This window comes from Pelophylax lessonae (assembly GCF_965119305.1).
Source record: "Pelophylax lessonae genome assembly, chromosome: 8".
NCBI classification, from domain to species: Eukaryota; Metazoa; Chordata; class Amphibia; order Anura; family Ranidae; genus Pelophylax; species Pelophylax lessonae.
In genome coordinates this window covers 221,133,739-221,153,472 of record NC_138775.1, presented here as the reverse complement: position 1 = coordinate 221,153,472, position 19,734 = coordinate 221,133,739, and the positions used below count along the sequence as shown (strand labels likewise).

The 19,734-nt window shown below is 44.0% G+C and overlaps 1 protein-coding gene across 1 annotated transcript in view; it reads right to left on the bottom strand.

Annotated features, from left to right (window-relative positions):
- XPR1 (xenotropic and polytropic retrovirus receptor 1) overlaps nt 1–19,734 on the bottom strand; it is a 298,966-nt gene that overhangs the window by 88,448 nt on the left and 190,784 nt on the right. Inside the window, exons 3-4 of the mRNA XM_082264780.1 lie at nt 3,059–3,160; nt 1,471–1,694 (exon numbers count right to left, since the gene is read on the bottom strand). Coding sequence (XP_082120906.1) covers nt 1,471–1,694; nt 3,059–3,160 — 326 coding nt within the window. The remainder of the gene's footprint in view (nt 1–1,470; nt 1,695–3,058; nt 3,161–19,734) is intronic.

Here is a 19,734-nt window from a genome sequence, read left to right as displayed (position 1 = left end):
AAATTAGGGATAATTTTTGCACCTGCAATGTTGGGGTAATATTTATTGCATTTTCTTTAATTATTCAAACATGATTAGTACAATCATCACATTAATTGACCCTGCAGTGCCCTCAATGGAATTACTAATAGGATGTCAACTGTATGGTTGGAACTGTTTCTACCCAAATCCTCAATTTAATGTAGGTTTTCAGCTTTAATATCACAATGGTTTGTTTGGACCAAGCTGGCTCAAAAGAAGAATTTCCATTGCATAACAATGTGGCCAATGGGTGTGCAGTAATTTAACTGTAGTAGCATTAGCTACATATAGTAAGTTAATGGTGATCAACTTTCTTGATATGGGGGGCCTAAAAGCACAGCCCCTGACATCCCCAAAGGGGCCCCACAAAAAAATTCAGTAAATATTCAATGTCAGAGACAACAGATTTACAACAAAACATAGTCAGAGACTGCGGGCAAGATACAAGAGATAGCCAGAGACTGCAGGCATGATACAAGAGATAGCCAGAGACTGAGGGCATGATACAAGAGATGGTCAGAGACTGCGGGCATGATACAAGGAGATGGTTAGAAACTGCAGGCATGGTGTAAGAGATGGTCAGAGACTGCGGGCATGAAGTATCAGATGGTCAGAGACTGCAGGCATATTGCAAGAGTTGGTCAGAGACTGCGGGCATGATAAAAAAGATGGTCAGAGACTGCAGGCATAATATAACAGATGGACAGAAACTGCAGGCATTATGCAAGAGATGGTTAGAGACTGCAGGCATGATACAAGAGATGGTCAGACTGCAGGCATGATATAACAGATGGTCAGAGACTGCAGGCATGATGTAAGATGGTCAGAGACTGCAGGCATGATTTAAGAGATGGACAGAAACTTCGGGCATAAAGCAAAAGATAGTCAGAGACTGCACACATTACATGAGACTACTAGAAATCATTATTTTACCAGGGCAATAGAGAAACACAGATTAGTGCCTGCAGGGGCCCGTGAGAACTGCACAAAAAGTGCCAAAGGGCCGCATACAGCCCTAGGGCAACAGGTTGGGCACTAAAATAGTAAGTGGTGCTGTATTCCAGCAGCAGTACGGGTGACTTCCCTTTTATTTCTAGGAATAAAAAAAGTAATCTCAGTGCATCTCCACCATTCAGGACTAGCCCTGTATTTTTGTCAAACACAAGTCGTCTTCTAAATGGTTTCAGTTATGAAATAGTACACTTGGGGCAACTTGGCCCAAACAAACAATTTAAAGTGATATTAAATCTGAAATTCTACTTTAAGTCAATTACTTTAAAGGCTATGGAAACTTTTATATATATTTCTGAAGATTTTACCAATTCCATTCTTCCATAAACTGTATATCAACTAGTTTTTAGTACCAGATAAAAGAAACAAGCTAAGTGTATGTTTATCACATTCTTCATACAAAAGTCTGGCCTCAAAATGACAGCAGCCATGTTGTACCTGATAGTTCTGCAACAGAATTAAGCTGAGATAGAACTCGCTGAATGCCAGTTTCAGGTCCCTGATGTTTCTGTGCTGGACCCGCTCCTCATGTGAAAGGGTGAATACAGCTTTTCTACGATGCCTGAGGGTTGGCAAACGGGTGATTTCCTTTTGTGCATCCAGTGAGGATTGCAGCTCATTTTGTAAAGTGGCTGAGCGTCGCTGAGCTTCTGCTAACTTTTCTGCAAGGAAAGACAAAAAACGTAATTAAGAGATGCAGTGTGGGCATAGATGTCTTTTTGCTTTGATCAGAATCCTGACCGTGGTTGCCTCCAACAGCTGTGAAGGCACCATAGCCAATGGACAAGAAGTTTTAGGAGAGCTGGAGAACCACAAGTTGTCTAAAGCAGTTATTTGCCCTGTTTGAAAATTCTTTTTTAACCGGGTTGCCGACTGCGCACAGTATATTTACTGCGGCAGTCAGCCCCGGCCAGGCAGAGTGACGTAGATCTACGTCACTCGCCTGTCACTGGTATTGGAGCCAATAGTGGGCGAGCGCGCGCCCGCTGAGGCTCATTCAGGGAGGAGTGCGGGCGTGTGTCACTCGCCGATCGTCGGTACAGCGGGAGAAAGGCAGTTCGGCTTATGTAAACAAGCCGTCTGTCATTCTCCCCTGTGTAGAAATGAAGATCAGACGGTTCTACTATGTAGAACCGTTGATCTTTGTTTTTACACCAATAGCATTGTCCCACTACAGTTAGAAGAACGCCCCTAGGACACACTTAACCCCTCCCTGTCCAATACATTTAACCCCTTCCCTGCCAGTGTCATTTTTGCAGTAACAGTGCATATATATGGTACTCCCAAAAGTGTCAAAAATGTCAGTCAAGGGTCCGATCTGTCCGCCGCAATGTCGCAGTACCGCAAAAATAATCGCAGATCGCCGCCATTACTCGTTAAAAAAAAAACACCAAAAATGACAAAAATCTTTCCCTTTGTTAGTAAACGCAATAACTTTTGCGCAAACCAATCAAAATACGCTTTTTAGCATAAAACAATTTGGCCGAAAATGTTAAAAAATTTTGATTTTTACATTTTTTGGGGGGGGAATTTCATATAAAAAAAAAGTGAAAAATATTGTTATTTTTGAAAAAATTACGCTCTTTTTTTGTTTATAGCGCATGATCAAAAAGTCGCATTGGTGATCAAATACCACCAAAAGAAAGCTCTGTTTGTGGGAAAAAAAGGACGTGAAATTCGTTTAGGTACAGCGTCGCACGACCGCGCAATTGTCCGTTAAAGTCACGCAGTAAAAAAAAAAAAAAAAATCGCAAAAAACCCCCTGGTCAGGAAGGGGGTAAAATCTTCCGGGGCTTAAGTGGTTAAATCTGCAGCTACTTCTGGTGGATCGTTGCGAGATCTAACCGAAAGTGGGAGACCTGTCAAAACCGGACACGGACACACACACACACCAAAAAAAAAATTGACAAAAACTGAAAGGGAGGGCCATAAAACGGGACTTCACCCTAAAGGGGGAAGTTTTACTTTATGCCCTTCTCTTCTGTTTTTTGGCTTTGAGATCTCTAGGTGTTTACAGTTCATTTACCTGAATAAAATGTGTTGATTTTGGCAAGTTCTTTCTCGCACGTCTGGAAGAATTTTTCTTCAAACTTGGCATAATATCGTTTTACAGTATCCTCGTCTGTAACTGTAGGAGAAAAAGATAAAGAACAAGACTGTAAGAAACCATCCCTGGATATAGCATCAACTAGCACATGTATAAAAGGAGAACTCAACTTTAAATTATTTTTCACAATCTACCCCCAAAAAGGGATCGGTATCAGTATTCGTCCTGCTTTATCCAATATGATATCACAGACCTAAGCTGATCTTGTCTTTCTAGAAAAATGATCCAGTCTGGTATTACTGCCATAATACATTCCTCTATAGGCATTATACTGTATGTGTATGGGTAGTGAGAGAAAACCCATGAAATACTATAGATGGAAAATAAAATAAAAATCCCTTCATTTCTTGTCCTGGTGACAGTGGCAACAGAAAAAGTGGTTGTTAAGGCAGTTTCTTGATCTTAATGCATTCTATGCATTAAGAGATAAAACCTTCTGTGTGCAGCAGCCCCACTCATACTTACCTGAGCCCATCGTGACCCAGGGATGTTTCACGAGAGACTCAGCTGTCTGAGACTCTCCCTCCTCATTAGCTGAGACAGCAGCGAAGCACAATTGGCTCCAGCTGCTGTCAAAGTCAGTGAGCCAATAAGGAGAGAGAGAGGGTGGGTGGGGCAGCGGCTCGGTGTCTGAATGGACACACAGAGCTTTGGCTCTGCTGCTTCCATAGCAAGCTGCTTGTTTGGGAGGGGGGAGGGGGGAGAGAGGGGGTTCGGGGGGGGGGAGGGGAGGGGGGGGGGGGGGAGGGGAGGGGGGGGGGGGGAGGGGGGAAGGGGGGGAGGGGAGGGGGGGGGGAGGGGGGAAGGGGGGGAGGGGAGGGGGGGGAGGGGGGGGACACTGAGCAGAAGGGAGGTGCCAAGAGCACTGGTGAGGGACCCAAGAAGGAGGATCGGGGCTGCTCTGTGCAAAGCCAACTGCAAAGAGTAGGTAAGTATACCATGTTTGATGTTTTTAAACAAATTAAGACTTTAGTATAAATTTAAAGGTTCTAAAAACCCCTTAGTGCCGGTTCACATTTGTGCGACGCGGGAACGCTGCGAATATACAGCGTGTTGCCACTTCGCATCCGCACCCCTGGCAGTTGACACTGCCATATGCTAATTGCTGGGGGTGTCAAATAAAAGTTAACGACATCCCCAGATTGGATCGCATATCGCAGTGTGATCTGAAAGTTCGCACTGCACAGAGATCGCATGTAATTTTCGGAGCAGTGCGCTCCAAATTACATGCGACCTCTGTGATCGCACAAATGTGAACCGGCACTGACTATCCTAAATATAAAAAAATATCTTGTGGTCATTAGATTCCAACAAACCCAGTTTTTCTGGAACCCAGGTGTCTCACGGCTGTCACATTATAACAAGAACTTTTGGAAAGTGAGCTACTGTTTCATAAATAAATGTTATTGTTCCAGAAGCAACTGAATGCCATTGCTAAGGGAGGACTTCCTGATGGGACAATGACAGAACATTCAAGTTGCATGAGCAAGTGCTAGGCCACCTATAGCTTAAAATGGACAGGGAGACGACACTGGGTAATAGAAACAGGGACAAAGGCTGATCACCGTATAACAGGAAATAGCTTACAAAAAAAATTAAAAAGGACCTTAAGAACAGGATCAAAGGTATTCATTTAATAAAAGCTGTAGATTTAAAATCACTTTATTTGCTTCTTTAATTACATTAATACTGTATATTGAAGATTATATGAGGTTCTAGTAACTGGGTTTACATGATGAACCTAGGGTCACAGCATACACTTTCATATTAGAACATCAGCATGAATAACAATACAAACAATAGTTATTTTTGACAATCCAATATAAGTGGACTTGAAAAATCTTTTATGTTGCGAGTGCTGCCTGTCTGCTGGCCATCTCTTTACACAACATCCTGTGGAATGCATTCCATGCATGCTTTGCAGCTTGCACTTCTGTGGTTTACTTTTATTTTTTATGGAACCCTATAGTAACTTGGTGTCTGCAAGCAGTAATCCCTGTACTGACTCCACCTCCTGAAACTCCTCCTCTCAGCACCTCTGTAGCTCACAAGGCAGGCTAAGTGAATTCGGTGACACGGCAGTGCCTATCAAATGGGCATAGTGAATAGGTGTCACAGAATTCAAGGAAGTTAATGAGCAGAGTTCTTCATAAAATTCACGATTGTTCAAAGTAATAAGAATGGGCTAGAAATAATTGAAATACAATGAGGATACAGAATTTTATATTTTGACCATAGACACACTTTAGAGGAGAAGTTCACCTTTGGGAACATGTTTCCAGTGCTGCAGTCACCGGCCGCTGCCCACCCCTGCTCCCTATGGCAGCAGTACAGGGAGAAGTCCCCCAAACTAGTTGCCACAGTTTGAAAACCGCAAGGCAGAGTGGGGCTCTGCCCCCATGGCCGCGTGGGGGCTCTGCGGGCATGGCCAGAGGGGCTCTGGCCCCATGGCCGCGCGGGGCTCTGGCCCCATGGCCGCGTCATTCATACACACAGCTCTGTGTGTCTGAATAACCTACAAGTCCCGACCTCCTTAGCGGATGTTGGCTTGTAGTACTCAATGAACTACCACGGCGCTGTGGTAGTTCAAGTCTTCCTGTCAGGGAGTACAGGTAGGCCGATACACTGACAGTGTACAGGAGACCTGCATGGCATGAGCGATCTGCTGATTGCTGGTGCAATGCTTTCCAAGCTTCTACTACAAAAAATATTTTACCTGCAAAAAAATGTGCACTCAATTTTTTTTTTTCAAAAAGTGAACCTATCTTTTAACCACTTCCCGCCCGCCCTATTACAAAATGACGGCGGGAAATGTGGTTGAGTTATCCTGACCGGACGTCATATGACGGCGGCAGGATAACACCGCTCTGGGCGCCCCCCCGGGGGCGCGCAGAGCGGCGATCGGTGATGCGAGGTGTCAGTCTGACACCCTGCATCTCCGATCTCGGTAAAGAGCCTCTGACGGAGGCTCTTTACCATGTGATCAGCCGTGTCCAATCACGGCTGGTCACATAGTAAAACAGGAACAGCCGTTGATCGGCTTTCCTTAGTTCGTGCCTGACAGGCACGAGTAAAGGAGCGCCGATCGGCGGCTCCCCTGACAGGGGGGGGGGTCGGCACTGGTAATCAGATCATTGATTACCAGTGCAGACCCTCGGGGGGGGGGGATGCCACTAGATCCACCAGGGATGCCCACTATGACCCCAGGGATGCCCACTATGACCCCAGGGATGCCCACTATGGCCACCAGGGATGGCAATCAGGGCTCAGGGAGCCCCCCATTGCCCTCCCCATCAGTGATGCCCACCAGTGTCCTCCCTATCAGTGCTGCCCACCATTGCCATCCTTTAGTGTCGCCCACCAGTGCCCATTATTGCCCACCAGTGCCGCCTATCAGTGCCCATTAGTGCCCATCAGTGCCGCCCGTCAGTGCCGATCAGTGCCACCCATCAGTGCCCACCAGTGCTGCCTATCAGTGCCCATTAGTGCCCGTCAGTGCCACCTATCAGTGCCCGTCAGTGCCGCCTATCAGTGCCCATCAATGCCGCCTATCAGTGCCCACCAATGCTGCATATCAGTGCTACCTATCAGTGCTACCTATCAGTGCCGCCTATCAGTGCCGCCTATCAGTGCCGCCCCATCAGTGCCGCCCCATCAGTGCCGCCCCATCAGTGCCGCCCCATCAGTGCCGCCCCATCAGTGCCGCCCCATCAGTGCCGCCCCATCAGTGCCGCCCCATCAGTGCCGCCCCATCAGTGCCACCCCATCAGTGCCACCCCATCAGTGCCACCCCATCAGTGCCACCCCATCAGTGCCACCCCATCAGTGCCACCCCATCAGTGCCTGTCAGTGCAGTCTCATCAGTGCTCATAAGTGCAGGAAAAAACTTATTTATTTACAAAATTGTATAACCTAAACAAAAAAACTTTTTTTTTTTTTCAAACTTTTCTGTCTTTTTTTATTTGTTTAGCAAAAAGTAAAAATCGCACAGGTGATCAAATACCACCAAAAGAAAGCTCTATTTGTGGGGGGAAAATGATATAAATTTGGTGTAAGTACAGTGTTGCATGACCGCGCAATTGTCATTCAAAATGCAACAGCGCTAAAAGGGGAAAATTGGCCTGGGCGGGAAGGGAGGGAAGTGCCCTGTATTAAAGTGGTTAAAGAAGCTTGAGATTCAATAGTTTGCTACCCAAGTCTCACTAAAAAAGTTGCCTACTCTGTAGGACAGAAAAATGTGGTATGAATTCTGAAGAATATAAATTAAAATCCCCAGAAAGAAATGTAGATTTCTGGGCTTCTGCACTCGTCTTCCCTGATAATAAATAAATCTCTCAACTATCAAAGGAGCGACAATCCTCCCTTGCTATGGGGAAATGAAGTGTTAACGGCACTGCATTAGCCGTGTTACACAGAGGATGGCGGCACAGCCTAGAGGATGGGCAGATGTCCCGCTATTCATTGTTCTTTGTCTCAATGTGACACATTTATGATGGGAGCAAATCGGCCACTGTTCCAAAAACCCTAAAAAGAGGTGTACCCCATAAATCTTTAACCTAACATTCTAAGTATCACACTAAAAAGCTAATAATAGGTATCCTTCATTTTCACCGTACGCTTTAAAGTTCTGGTGTTAATGTACAGAAATACACAGCCACTGTCTCGCACATTGCATGTGAGAGTCTCACTTGCCTAATGTGCCTGTGACTACGGCTATCCAAAGCCTTGCCAAAGGAAATCATTTTCCCATCAATTTCACAACTGCTTTCCAACCCTCTTTTCCCTTCCAGCTAAAAAACAGTATATTTTCTCATTTCTAAAAAGGGATTTGCAGTTTACAGGTGACTACCCAAACAATATCTAAATCTATGAATTTATTACAAATCTGACTGCTTCCTCTTATCTGCTGCAATTACAAAGTCTACCCCAAAGCAGAAGGCACTCATTTATGCCACGAACATCCCAAGGCCAATCATTTACAGGTGCAGAGAACATGGGTGGCCTTGGATATACATAGACCGTGACAATAACATGCAGACAAGAGTACCTATAGAAATGAAGGTTTTTCCATGGAAGACGACGGATAAAACTTGTTCACATAGAAACAGAAATGATTCACTAAATGCATAACACATGAATACATCCAGTATGTTTAAGTCAGTCTGAAGACTACCTATAATACATTAGAATGTAATCTAGGTCTAAGAAAGTCATTTTGCAGGCAAATGCATTATAAACACATAGATTTTTTTCCATTTATTCTAATGCGTAAAATAAAAAGTATTTATGTGAAAGAAGCTGTAAGTGCATAGAACACAAAATGAGATGCAGAGACGAGTAGGAAACAGGCAATGACCCCTAAATTATGAAAATGGGAATGTATTTAAAGCTGTAAACCTTAAATGCTGCTTTTATAAGTCTAGGTTATGAATTTTCTCACAAAACAAATTAAAGTATTATATATATATATATATATATATATATATATATATATATATATATATATATATATATATATATGTGAAAAAGAAAAGTGCGCTGATCCGTGATATGCTGCTCCCAGATAAAAATAAGTAAATGCGTGTAATTGGTGGTGCGCTATATCTAAAATATGTGCAAAAATGAAAACAAATGATGTGCAACCTCAAATATAAACAATATAGGTGCAAAACTCTTACATATAAATATATGTTAGAAAAAGTCCCAAGACACTAATGTGTCTGTGTTGAAACAATTTTCGGTGATGTAGCTGGTGACAGATGGTGTTCAAAAGCAATAAGTGACTTGAATTCCCTCCACCTGTTAGAATTCCTCCTTACCGGACGGAATGAGCTGCACAATTAATCGTGACAGAATCGAGATCGCTATTCACTCCCCCTGACGATCTTAACATGACACTTGCTCGATTCTTTACATAGCTATGAGGGAGCAGCTGTCAAAAAAAAAAAAAGAGCCTCCCGCAAAAGCCTATCAGCATTAGTCTCCCACTGAACTGTAAACACAAATGATTACATTGTATCTTTTCTTTCCCTCTGCCCGGAGGAAGGAAGTTTAACCTCTTAAAGACTAAACCTTTTTCCTACACTTGTTGCTTGCAAGTTAAATCAGTTTAATTTTTTCCTAGAAAAGTAGTTAGAACCCCCAAACATTTATATATATTTTTTTTTTCAGCAGAGACCCTGCAGAATAAAATGGTGATTGTTGTAAATTTTTATGTCACACTGTATTTGCGCAGCAGTCTTTCAAACGCAATTAATACACTTTAATGAATAAAAAAATAAAAAAAATAAAACAAAACCGTAAAGTTATCCCAATTTTTTTTATAATGTAAAAGATGTTACACAGAGAATCGTGAGAGAATCATGATCTTTATTCCAAGCAAAAAAATCGTGATTCTCATTTTGGCCAGAATCGTGCAGCTCTAATATATATATATATATATATATATATATATATATATATATATATATATATATATACATACATATACATACAACCTTCCACATGTTTTTATTCTACACTTTAGGCCCATTTCACACAGGTGTTCTGATCAGGTCCTCCTGTCAGTTGTCTGATGTATGCCTATAGGCCAGTGGGTGTAAATGGACTTGTGGTTTTTACATCGACCTACCTCCAATCCGATCTGGTCTGTTAAAAAAAAAAAAAAAAACACAAGAGGATTCGTCCCTTCTATCTGGGCGGATCAGATTGGAAGGCAGTCCATTTACACCCGACCGCCCATAGATCCGGCTGTGTCTGTGTCTGTTCTGCACAAACGGAGCAGACATGGACTTATCTGCCTGCTCGTCTTAGCAGGAGGATCATCTGACCGATATCCTGCTGAGCAAAGCAGATTCTGCCCGGTGTGAAAGGGGCTTTAGCCCTAGATCATGTGACTGCATTGCGCTCTCTCAGATCCAATTGACCTGGAAGGTGGTAGGCTGGACCAAGCTGCCCTGCCATGAATGGTAATAACAGGAGGAGCGGTTGTCAAACACTCTCACCTGTCCATCTCCCTGCATTACCAGCAGCATTGTCTTAATAGGCAGGTAAAGTGACCCTGAAACTCCAGTTTAAAAAGAAAAATCAATTCTATAAGTATATTTTCTTAACTAAAAAAAGCATCTCTTCCCATTTTTAATTTTTTTTTTTTTTTTTTTTTTTTTTACGCTGCTGTGATCCGATTTTCTGTTGGACAGTGGAGTATACACCTTCTTCATGAACGAATAGTCACCCTCTCACTAATGAAATGAACTATGAGATTTGTAATGTGCATAGAGCAGTGCACAGTAACCCAACTAACAGCACTGCTCAGGGCAAATGGAAGATATGGGGAAAAGGAGGTGTTGGGGAGCTCATTCTAAAGGGAGGGAGAAAAACAAACCAAGGAACAATTTAACCAAAAAAAAAAATAATAGTTTACGTAACTATTAAGTAGTTGATGTGTATGTTCTATCTTTGAAGAATAAGGATATCGTTTAGGCCCCTTTCACACTCATGCGACACGTTTTTACCGCGATTTTGAAAGCAATGGCTATGGCTCAAAACGCAATCAAATCGTGGCAAAGTAGTGCAGGAACTACTTTGAAGTCGGTGCGACTTCAAAAACGCACTGATATGAATGGGGCTCATTGAAAATAACGGAAAACGACTTGTCATGCGATCTTGCGGTCCAAAATCGCGGGACAAGTCGCACTAGTGTGAATGGGGCCTTAGTGTCACAAGAGCAGATTGACAGTGGCTCCTCCTGTCAATGCCATTCACAGCAGGGCAGACTGATAGCAACGCACTACCCGGGTCATTTGGATCATGAAACAAAGCCATGAACACGCGGAATAGTGCAGAGGGCAGATGAACTCAAAGATGGTTGCAACCACCACTAACAGTAGGTGACTGGTATGATCAACAGAAATTTATTAGCACAAAATGTCATAGAAATGCGTTTTTAAAGATTTGGGGGGGGGGGGGCTCCTCATCCCCTGCTTTAACCCCCTGAACCCCAGTACTAGCATTGCACTCGATTGTGAGGCACTTGCACAGAGGCCCTATTGACTTTGACTTAAACGGGCTACACCCACCAAAAACATCAGGGAGTAAAATTCCAGCCACGAAGCAAGTGTATGCCACCTTCAAGGAATTAAAGGTGTGGGGATATTCACAAAGTTTACAAAATTCAAGATCATTTGAGATTAAAAGAAAGATGGTAGAAATAAATGATATACAATATGGGTATGAATATATGATTTTACATTTCCACCACAGATACACTTTAAAGAAGCTAGATGTCAAACTTTAAGGGTCCTTTCACATGGCCGCTCCGCTGCTTTAGTCCGCTGCAGGACTTTTTTTTTTTTTTCACGGAGCAGATGACATTCCATCATCCCATCCGTTTGCGGATGATTTGCGGACATAATGTAAGTATATGGCATTGCGGATGTCAGCGGATGACACCGCTGACATCCGATTTTCCTTCCTTTCCGTTTTTTACAAGGATGAAAAAATAGGGTTCTGTTCCATTCGAAAAAACGGAACAGAACTGAAAGGAGGAAAATCGGATGTCAGCGGATGGTATTCCACTGACATCCGCAGTGCCATTCACTTACATTAAGTCCGCAAATCATCCGCAAAAAAATAGGATGATTTGCGGACACACGGAGCGGCCATGTGAAAGGACCCTAAAGAAAATGTTACCCAAGTCTGTACAAAAAGGTAATCTGCTCTGTATGACAGAATTCAAAGAACTAAATTTATGGGGATCTGCACAAAGTTTAAAAACTTGAAGATCCTTCAGGGAGTAGGCTAGAAATAATTTAAATAGAATGTGGAGATTTATATATCAATCATTTTAGATTTTGATTTTAGAGACACTTTAAATTCGGTCTCCGGTCACTTAAGCCCTACCACCTGAGAGTAGTTAAGCCTAGTAGACAAAGGCCGAGTGTCAGCTGGCATTGGCCAGTTCAATAGAAACCAGCCTACACTCGGCCCGTATGTATGGCAGCTGGTCCGACAGAAGTCAGCCATTCGGCCGGCATCTGTCAAAGGGGCATGACCGAAAAAAAAGGTGTACCGATCGGCTCCCGATTAGAACTCTCAGCCAATGGCTGAGAGCGCTGACCAGAGTGCGCTGGAGGGGTGGCCGTCCCCCCTGTCAGAACACGATAGCTCAGCAGGGGAGATCCCTGTACTAACATTGGATTGCTAGTACAGTGGCTCTGTCCTGACTTTTGTTTTTTTTGACAGTGTGTATAAAGGCTTTAAGGTACAGAGGTGTCAGACTCAGAATAAACTCCAATGCCCCATGCTTTCAGGAAATGTAGGCTTTCATTTGAAATACATTTATCATGCAGTAATGTTTAGCTTCCCTATACAAAGGACTAAAAGCAAATGAAATTCAGTGGAATGGGACGTGTAACCTTAACAAAAATTCAAAGCACTGCATGGTAAAAGCAGTAATAACAAATGCAAACGCTCCATATGATCCATTTATTGAATCTAATTCTTGCCATGATGAACTTGCAGAAAAAGCCACAACTTTTCAAACAATATCAACCAGCTTTTAATTACAAAAATTATAAATAATGTTTGAATGCAACCCAGTACCAGTTCTAATTAAGTCCCGGTTCACACTGATGCCACGCGGAAAACCCTGCAAATCAGTGCCGGTTCCCGCATCGCACCAGAAGCGCACAGCCGTTCACACTGAGATCTGCGAATCATTGGGGGTGTCAATGTAGAGTTAATGACACCCCCAGTTTGGTTCGCAGATCGCAGTGCGAACTGTGAAATGGTGCAGGAATCGGATCGTATAGGTGTGAACACCCATACGATCCGATTCCAGTGCAAATAATAAAGAAAAAAAAGATTCTGCACCATTTCGGTGTGAATGTGATGTGATTTCAGCCATACATTTTGTATGGCTGAAATCGCATTGCACAGACATCACATGTGATCTGTACAGCAATGCGGTGTGAATCACATGTGATGTCTGGCATCGCACTAGTGTGAACCAGCACAAACCGTAAAACAACCTAATGGGAGGATGCCTTGATCTACCGAGTTGCATTTGGGATTGACAGTTTAATGAAACTGCCTACATAAGGCTAGCATTGGTCTTCAGGCTATGTTCACAGCTATGTGTTGCGATTGATGCATTTTTCTGACGCGGATTGAGTTTTTGAACATGCTTTTTTTTTTAGCCACTTTGCAGGGGGGTTTTGGCTAACAGGAAAGTATGACAGTTCTGTTATTGGAGTGCAACTGATGCGACTTTCCACTCTCTGGCACTCACGTTGCATCAAAGTAGTGCAGGAACCTTTATGTGTCCAAAGTTGTGAGTTAGGGCTAAGCGCTAGGGCTAAGCGTTCGGGCTAGGTTTAGAGTTAGCAGTAATCATTAGGGTTAGGGATAGCTATTAGGGTTAGCGTTCTAACTATTACGGTTAACCCTAACAATTACCGCTAACTCAAAACTGTAACCTGAACATTAACCCTAACAAGTGACTTTGATGCAACTTAAGTGTAAAGTCGCCAACCATTAACAGAATGGTCATACTTTACTAAGAGCCAAAAGAACCCCACAAAACGTATCAAAAATACGTGTTGCGTGTTTGGTGCTGTCAATTGAAGTCTATTACGCGCAATCCCCAACCCTTTCCAAAAAACGCAATGACTCAAAGTGCACATATGTGAACAAGATCTATAGGAAACCATGTTAAATGGACTGTAGTGAGTTTCTGCAAAACGCACTTAAAACGCATAGGTGTGAATCAAGGGTCAAAGAGAAACAAGCAACACTAGGCTGTGCAATCAGGACCAAACCTGGAAAATAAATTTACAGGTTTTCCATTATCTACAATAGCGAATATCAGGAAACGTCTTGCATTGCTTCGGAGTTAAACGTTAGCCTCTTGTGCAAATTGTGCAAATTCCCTTCAAAGCTACAGTTGGTGTGGGTGAGACTACTATGGGCTCAACGAGATGGTGTTACTGGAACAGGCTGAAGAGTTACACAACAAATGCCAGAATCAAAAATGAAAACCACTGAGCAGACATGGTGAGTCCCCGAACACGGTTACGTCTGAATGCAGTGTGACCAACATTGGTACAGATGCTTCCAGCTTTGTCTTGCTTTTCTAAGCATTGTTCCAGATGACCGAACACACATGTATGATCACAGATACTGTATCACAAAATGCATAACTGCTCAGCAGCGCTGAATTGGTAATCCTCAGCCTCCACTTGCTGCCAGCACTGTGCACACGCCGTCTCACCAGCCAATCTTTTATTGCTTTTTTAATATCCGGATGAGCTTATGGCTGGTCATGTTAATATTATACGGAAATAACAAGTGTACACACTGAAAGACTATCTGATAATTGGTCAGCCACCCCCCTGTAGTTCTGACAGCTCTTGGTACAGAAAGTGTGACCTCTATTACAGCTCACACTAGGGGGGCTGTACACTGATGGTTTGATACAGAAAGACCAGAGTGCTGCTTGATGGTCTATTCTTCACTGTAGCGCTTACCACCCATATAGAATATGCAACAAATCGTCCCAAAGTAAACAGATATAGCAAACTGCATACAACACAGAAATGTAGAAAGGACCAATGGCTGAGCTTCTGTAAGTAATATAGCTTGTTTCAACAGAGTACAAAACAGGCTGTAATACAAACACCATACAGAGTAAAGATCATTTTCCTTTTTAGTGCCTACAATGTAAGGGTTATAAAGCTGCCACATGAAGCGGGATCCTATTAAAGCACACTAATATTTACAGTACACTGGAGTCAAACGGTCAGTGCATCCTGAATTTTCTATTACTAGGAGCAGTTTGGAGAATGCAGGCCCGCAAGACAGTATATACAGGGCATAGACACAACTCATAGCTTAAAGGGAAATTAAAAAATAAATACCGTATTTATCGGCGTATAACACGCACTTTTTCCTCCTAAAAATGGAGGAAAAAGTAGCTGTGTGTGTTATACGCCGATATAAAAATAAAAAATGTCCAGAAAGCAGCGCCGAGAGGTAGAAGGGGGCGGCGCCGAGGAGAAGGAAGGACGCGGGCGGCGCCGAGGAGAAGGAAGGACGCGCTGTGATCGGAAGTCCCGCCTCCTATGCTGACGTCAATCATAGGCGCCGGGACTTCCGATGAGAGCGTATCCTTCCTTCTCCTCGACGCCGCCCGCCCCCCTCTGCCTCTCGGCACTGCTTTCTGGAGATTTTTAAAAGTGATGTGTATAGTGGCGCTGGCGAGGCTGCAATTATGGGCGCTGGCAAGGCTGCAATTATGGGCGCTGGCAAGGCTGCAATTATGGGCGCTGGCAAGGCTGCAATTATGGGCGCTGGCGAAGGCTGCAATTATGGGCGCTGGCGAAGGCTGCAATTATGGGCGCTGGCGAAGGCTGCAATTATGGGCGCTGGCGAAGGCTAGGCTGCATGTATGGGCGCTGGCGCTGGCGAGGCTGCATGTATGGGCACTGGCAAGGCTGCATGTATGGGTACTGCAGTGACGAGGCTGCATGTATGGGCACTGAACTGGCGAGGCTGCATTTAAGGACACTGCGCTGATGAGGCTGCATTTAAGGACACTGCGCTGATGAGGCTGCATTTAAGGACACTGCGCTGATGAGGCTGCATTTAAGGACACTGCGCTGATGAGGCTGCATTTAAGGACACTGCGCTGATGAGGCTGCATTTAAGGACACTGCGCTGATGAGGCTGCATTTAAGGACACTGCGCTGATGAGGCTGCATTTAAGGACACTGCGCTGATGAGGCTGCATTTAAGGACACTGCGCTGATGAGGCTGCATTTAAGGACACTGCGCTGATGAGGCTGCATTTAAGGACACTGCGCTGATGAGGCTGCATTTAAGGACACTGAGCTGATGAGGCTGCATTTAAGGACACTGCACTGATGATGAGGCTGCATTTGTGGGCACTGGTAAGACTACATTTAATTTTAAAAAAAATGTTCTGAGTTTAAAGCTGTTTATTTAAAATTTCAGCTTTTTTCCTGAAATTTCTGCCCTAAAATTTAGGTGCGTGTTATACGCCGATAAATACAGTATATATTTTTACAAACAAGAAAAAAAGAGCAAGATCGTAGCATACTGCCCATGACATTTAGAAACCCCTCTAGCTTTTAAATTAAAATATATATATTTTATTTTACATTTCCTATATGCTGCAATACTTTCCTTTGCCAACCTACATTTTGAACACCCAGTTTGAATCAACCCAGAGGAAGAAAGCGCACAGGAAGGCATGGCCAAACCCTCAATGGTCCTACAGACTACAGATGGTGAAGCCTTCACCAAGTCGGGCCACACTGGCAGAACACAGATGTTACTTCTGTGTGATGAGTGTGCACCTCTCTACTGTGCCCAGAGGCAGCTGCTGGTCTGTATCTGCCTTATGTAATTAAATGTACAGTAGAATTCTGATTGGGTAAAAGTGGCGGAAGCACTTTGGGCCACACAGATGTGTTGCATGCACAAGTTGCAAAGCAAAATAGTCAAGCGAGGTTACTAACTAGGCTCTGCTGCCTGGCAGGTCTGTAAACGTCAAGATGAGATGGACAGAAATACAAATGCTTTTCAAATAAAGTGGTTCCCAGACATGTATATATGTAAATGGTGTATTTAACCAGTTGTCTAGAGCTTAGCTTTCACTATTCATCAAGAATTTAGTATGCATCTTAAAGTTTAATCTCAAATTATGTGTACCTTTTAAAGGAAACCCTAGAGAATCATGAAGGCTTCCATTTTTTCTCTCTCTTTCTGAATTCTAGTTACATGGCTATCATAATACAAAAACTTTGATACTCTCTAAAGCTGGCCAAAGATGTGTGAATCTTGGAAAGTTCAGCAGGGACCGGCCGAGATTCGAATCATCTATGGGCAAGCTGATTGTCCCCACGTTGATCGATCGGTCGACTTCGGTACAACCAGCATGTCAGATTTTTTCATAGATGTATAGTAACGAAGTAGAACTACTTCACTACTGTACTTAAGTACTAAAAGGCGGTATCTGTACTTTCCTAGAGTAGAATTTATTTCTCCTACTTCCACTTTTAATTCAGTACATATTTTAGATGAGTTTAATACTTTTACTCCGATATTTTTTTTTATGTGCTGCATCGTTTCTCGTTACAATTATAAAAATGTTACGAATCATTCCATTCCAAACCCGCACTGCCTCTGACGTTTTTTTACTCGAGTCTCACAAGTTAAGACCAATCCCCGACCCGATGCGATGGCTAAGGGGCAGAGCCTCGCTGCCTCTGCCCTCCCTCGGCTTAGCCCGAGTCCCGCCTCCCGCTCGGCTCTCAAGTGAAGTGGTGGTGGCGAGAGAGGAGAGACACCTTCCTGCGGAGTGATCTCTATGGGCCCTGGCTGGGGGAGGGACTGTGAGTTACTAGAGTCTAGACTACTAGACTGTCTCTGGGCACTGTGCAGCGCGGGAGAGCTGGATGGAGGTAGGAATATATTCTTCTAGACACAAAGGGATGCCGAAGCATCAATCCCCCAGCAGGTTTTTAGGCAGCATGAAAATAAATATAAACGTATAGGGACAATAATGTAGTAAAAATCATTTTTAATAGAAAAACTTAGAAAAGTAACAAGTGATATAACATACAAATTGTTAAAAACAGCCCCTGGATGGGGAATAGCTTAAGAGCTCCTGGTAACGGTATTGACACATAATGAACTCATTGCAGAAAGATATGCACAAATAGCAAATAACAAGTCATTGCAAAATTGTTACACATGACATAGAAGATACCCCTAAACCCCCAGGAGGGAGTTGGGGGCACGCAGACCCCGACACGTTTCGACCTACAGATGGTCTTCTTCAGGGGGTTTTTTTTATGAGATCTAAAAGAAGCATATCATCATTAACATAATGCTATTTATCAAACACGAGATGTAACTATTAGAACACCTTAGTGTGCAGCTTTACCATTTAATGCAATAAGCGGCTGAGAGCCAGGGAGCTGATTGATGGTTAATGGATCCACAGACTTGGCAAGGGTATGGTCTCCTGCTCCATGCGAGGTGGGATGGGCATGCAGGTCTACAAGAACTCACCTGAGTCTGATCACCACAGAGGGCAAAAGGCACCTAAGGAATATATGTTTTTCATATTCATGAATATATTTCACAATTGTGAAGTAAAGTAGCTCTATTTGGGACAGGGTCCCTGCTAGTAGGCTTGGACTTCTCTACTAAGAACAGCAAAGAGAAGTAGCGGGCGGTGGGCTGAGTCCGGAGCCGAAATAAGGATGTGTGAACCAGAAGCTGAAAAGAGGGGGCGAGAGGAATGAGCCCACAAGATCAAAGCCAGGTGTCAGCTGGGGAGGGAACTGGGATGGTAAAGAGGAACAGAAAAAGAAAAGGGGAAAATGGGGCAAAAGGAAACCACGTGAGGGAAGATAAAGGTAAGAAACCGGAGTGAGCAAGTGTGACCAGAACACGCCAAAAGAGACACACATTGCCCAGATGTGGTAAAAGAGGGTGAACAAGTGGGATAGACATGCAGTATGGGGACAAGGAAGCACCGAATACCAAGTACCGGATAAAGCTCAAGCCGCCTGACTTACCTTCTGTTTGCCGTATCGATCGTGTCACCGCCATAGTCTGGCGTGGAACGGATGGATCCTGGTGCCAGGGTAAGCCGGACTGGCTTAAATACCTGTGGCATACAAAGCCACAGGTGCCCTCCATCAGTGGGGTCAGCGTGGTCCGCAATGGCGAACCCGGTGAGTCCCCCGGCGTTCCGGAAGGGGAGGTGCTGGACCTCCCGCCGGCGTCCGCCGTCACCAGGGCGACCCGACTGATCCAGTGCGCATGAGCTGGGGACTGTGGAGAGAGAGAGGCTGGAGGACTCGAGACAGCCTAAGGTAGGAGAAGTAAGCACTGTCTTGAAGTCAAGTCACTCAGTAAGGGGATTGGATCTATTCAATGGGGGGAGGGACCTACCCTGGCCTGCCCTACTCTAAGGGGGATCTATAATGGGAGGGGGACCCTGGCCTGCTCTAAGGGGAAATCTATAATGGGAGGGGGACACTGGCCTTCTCTAAGGGGGATCTATAATGGGAGCGGGACCCTGGCCGGCTCTAAGGGGGATCTATAATGGGAGCGGGACCCTGGCCGGCTCTAAGGGGGATCTATAATGGGAGGGGGACCCTGTCCTGCTCTAAGTGGGATCTATAATGGGAGGGGGACCCTGGCCTGCTCTAAGTGGGATCTATAATGGGAGGGGGACCCTGGCCTGCTCTAAGGGGGATCTATAATGGGAGGGGGACCCTGGCCTGCTCTAAGGGGGATCTAAAATGGGAGGGGGGCCCTGGCCTTTTGACTACTTTCTTTAATAACTACATAACACAATATACTTGTACTTTTACTTTCTGTACTTAAGTAGTAAATTTTAAAATAAACTACTTGCAATACTTAAGTACAAAAAATGTTGAATACTTTAGTACTTCTACTTAAGTGTGGTGCTTAAAGAGCACTTCAGCTTCTACTCAAGTCCATTTTTTGATAGAGCACTTGTACTTTTACTCAAGTCTGGGTCTCTAGTACTT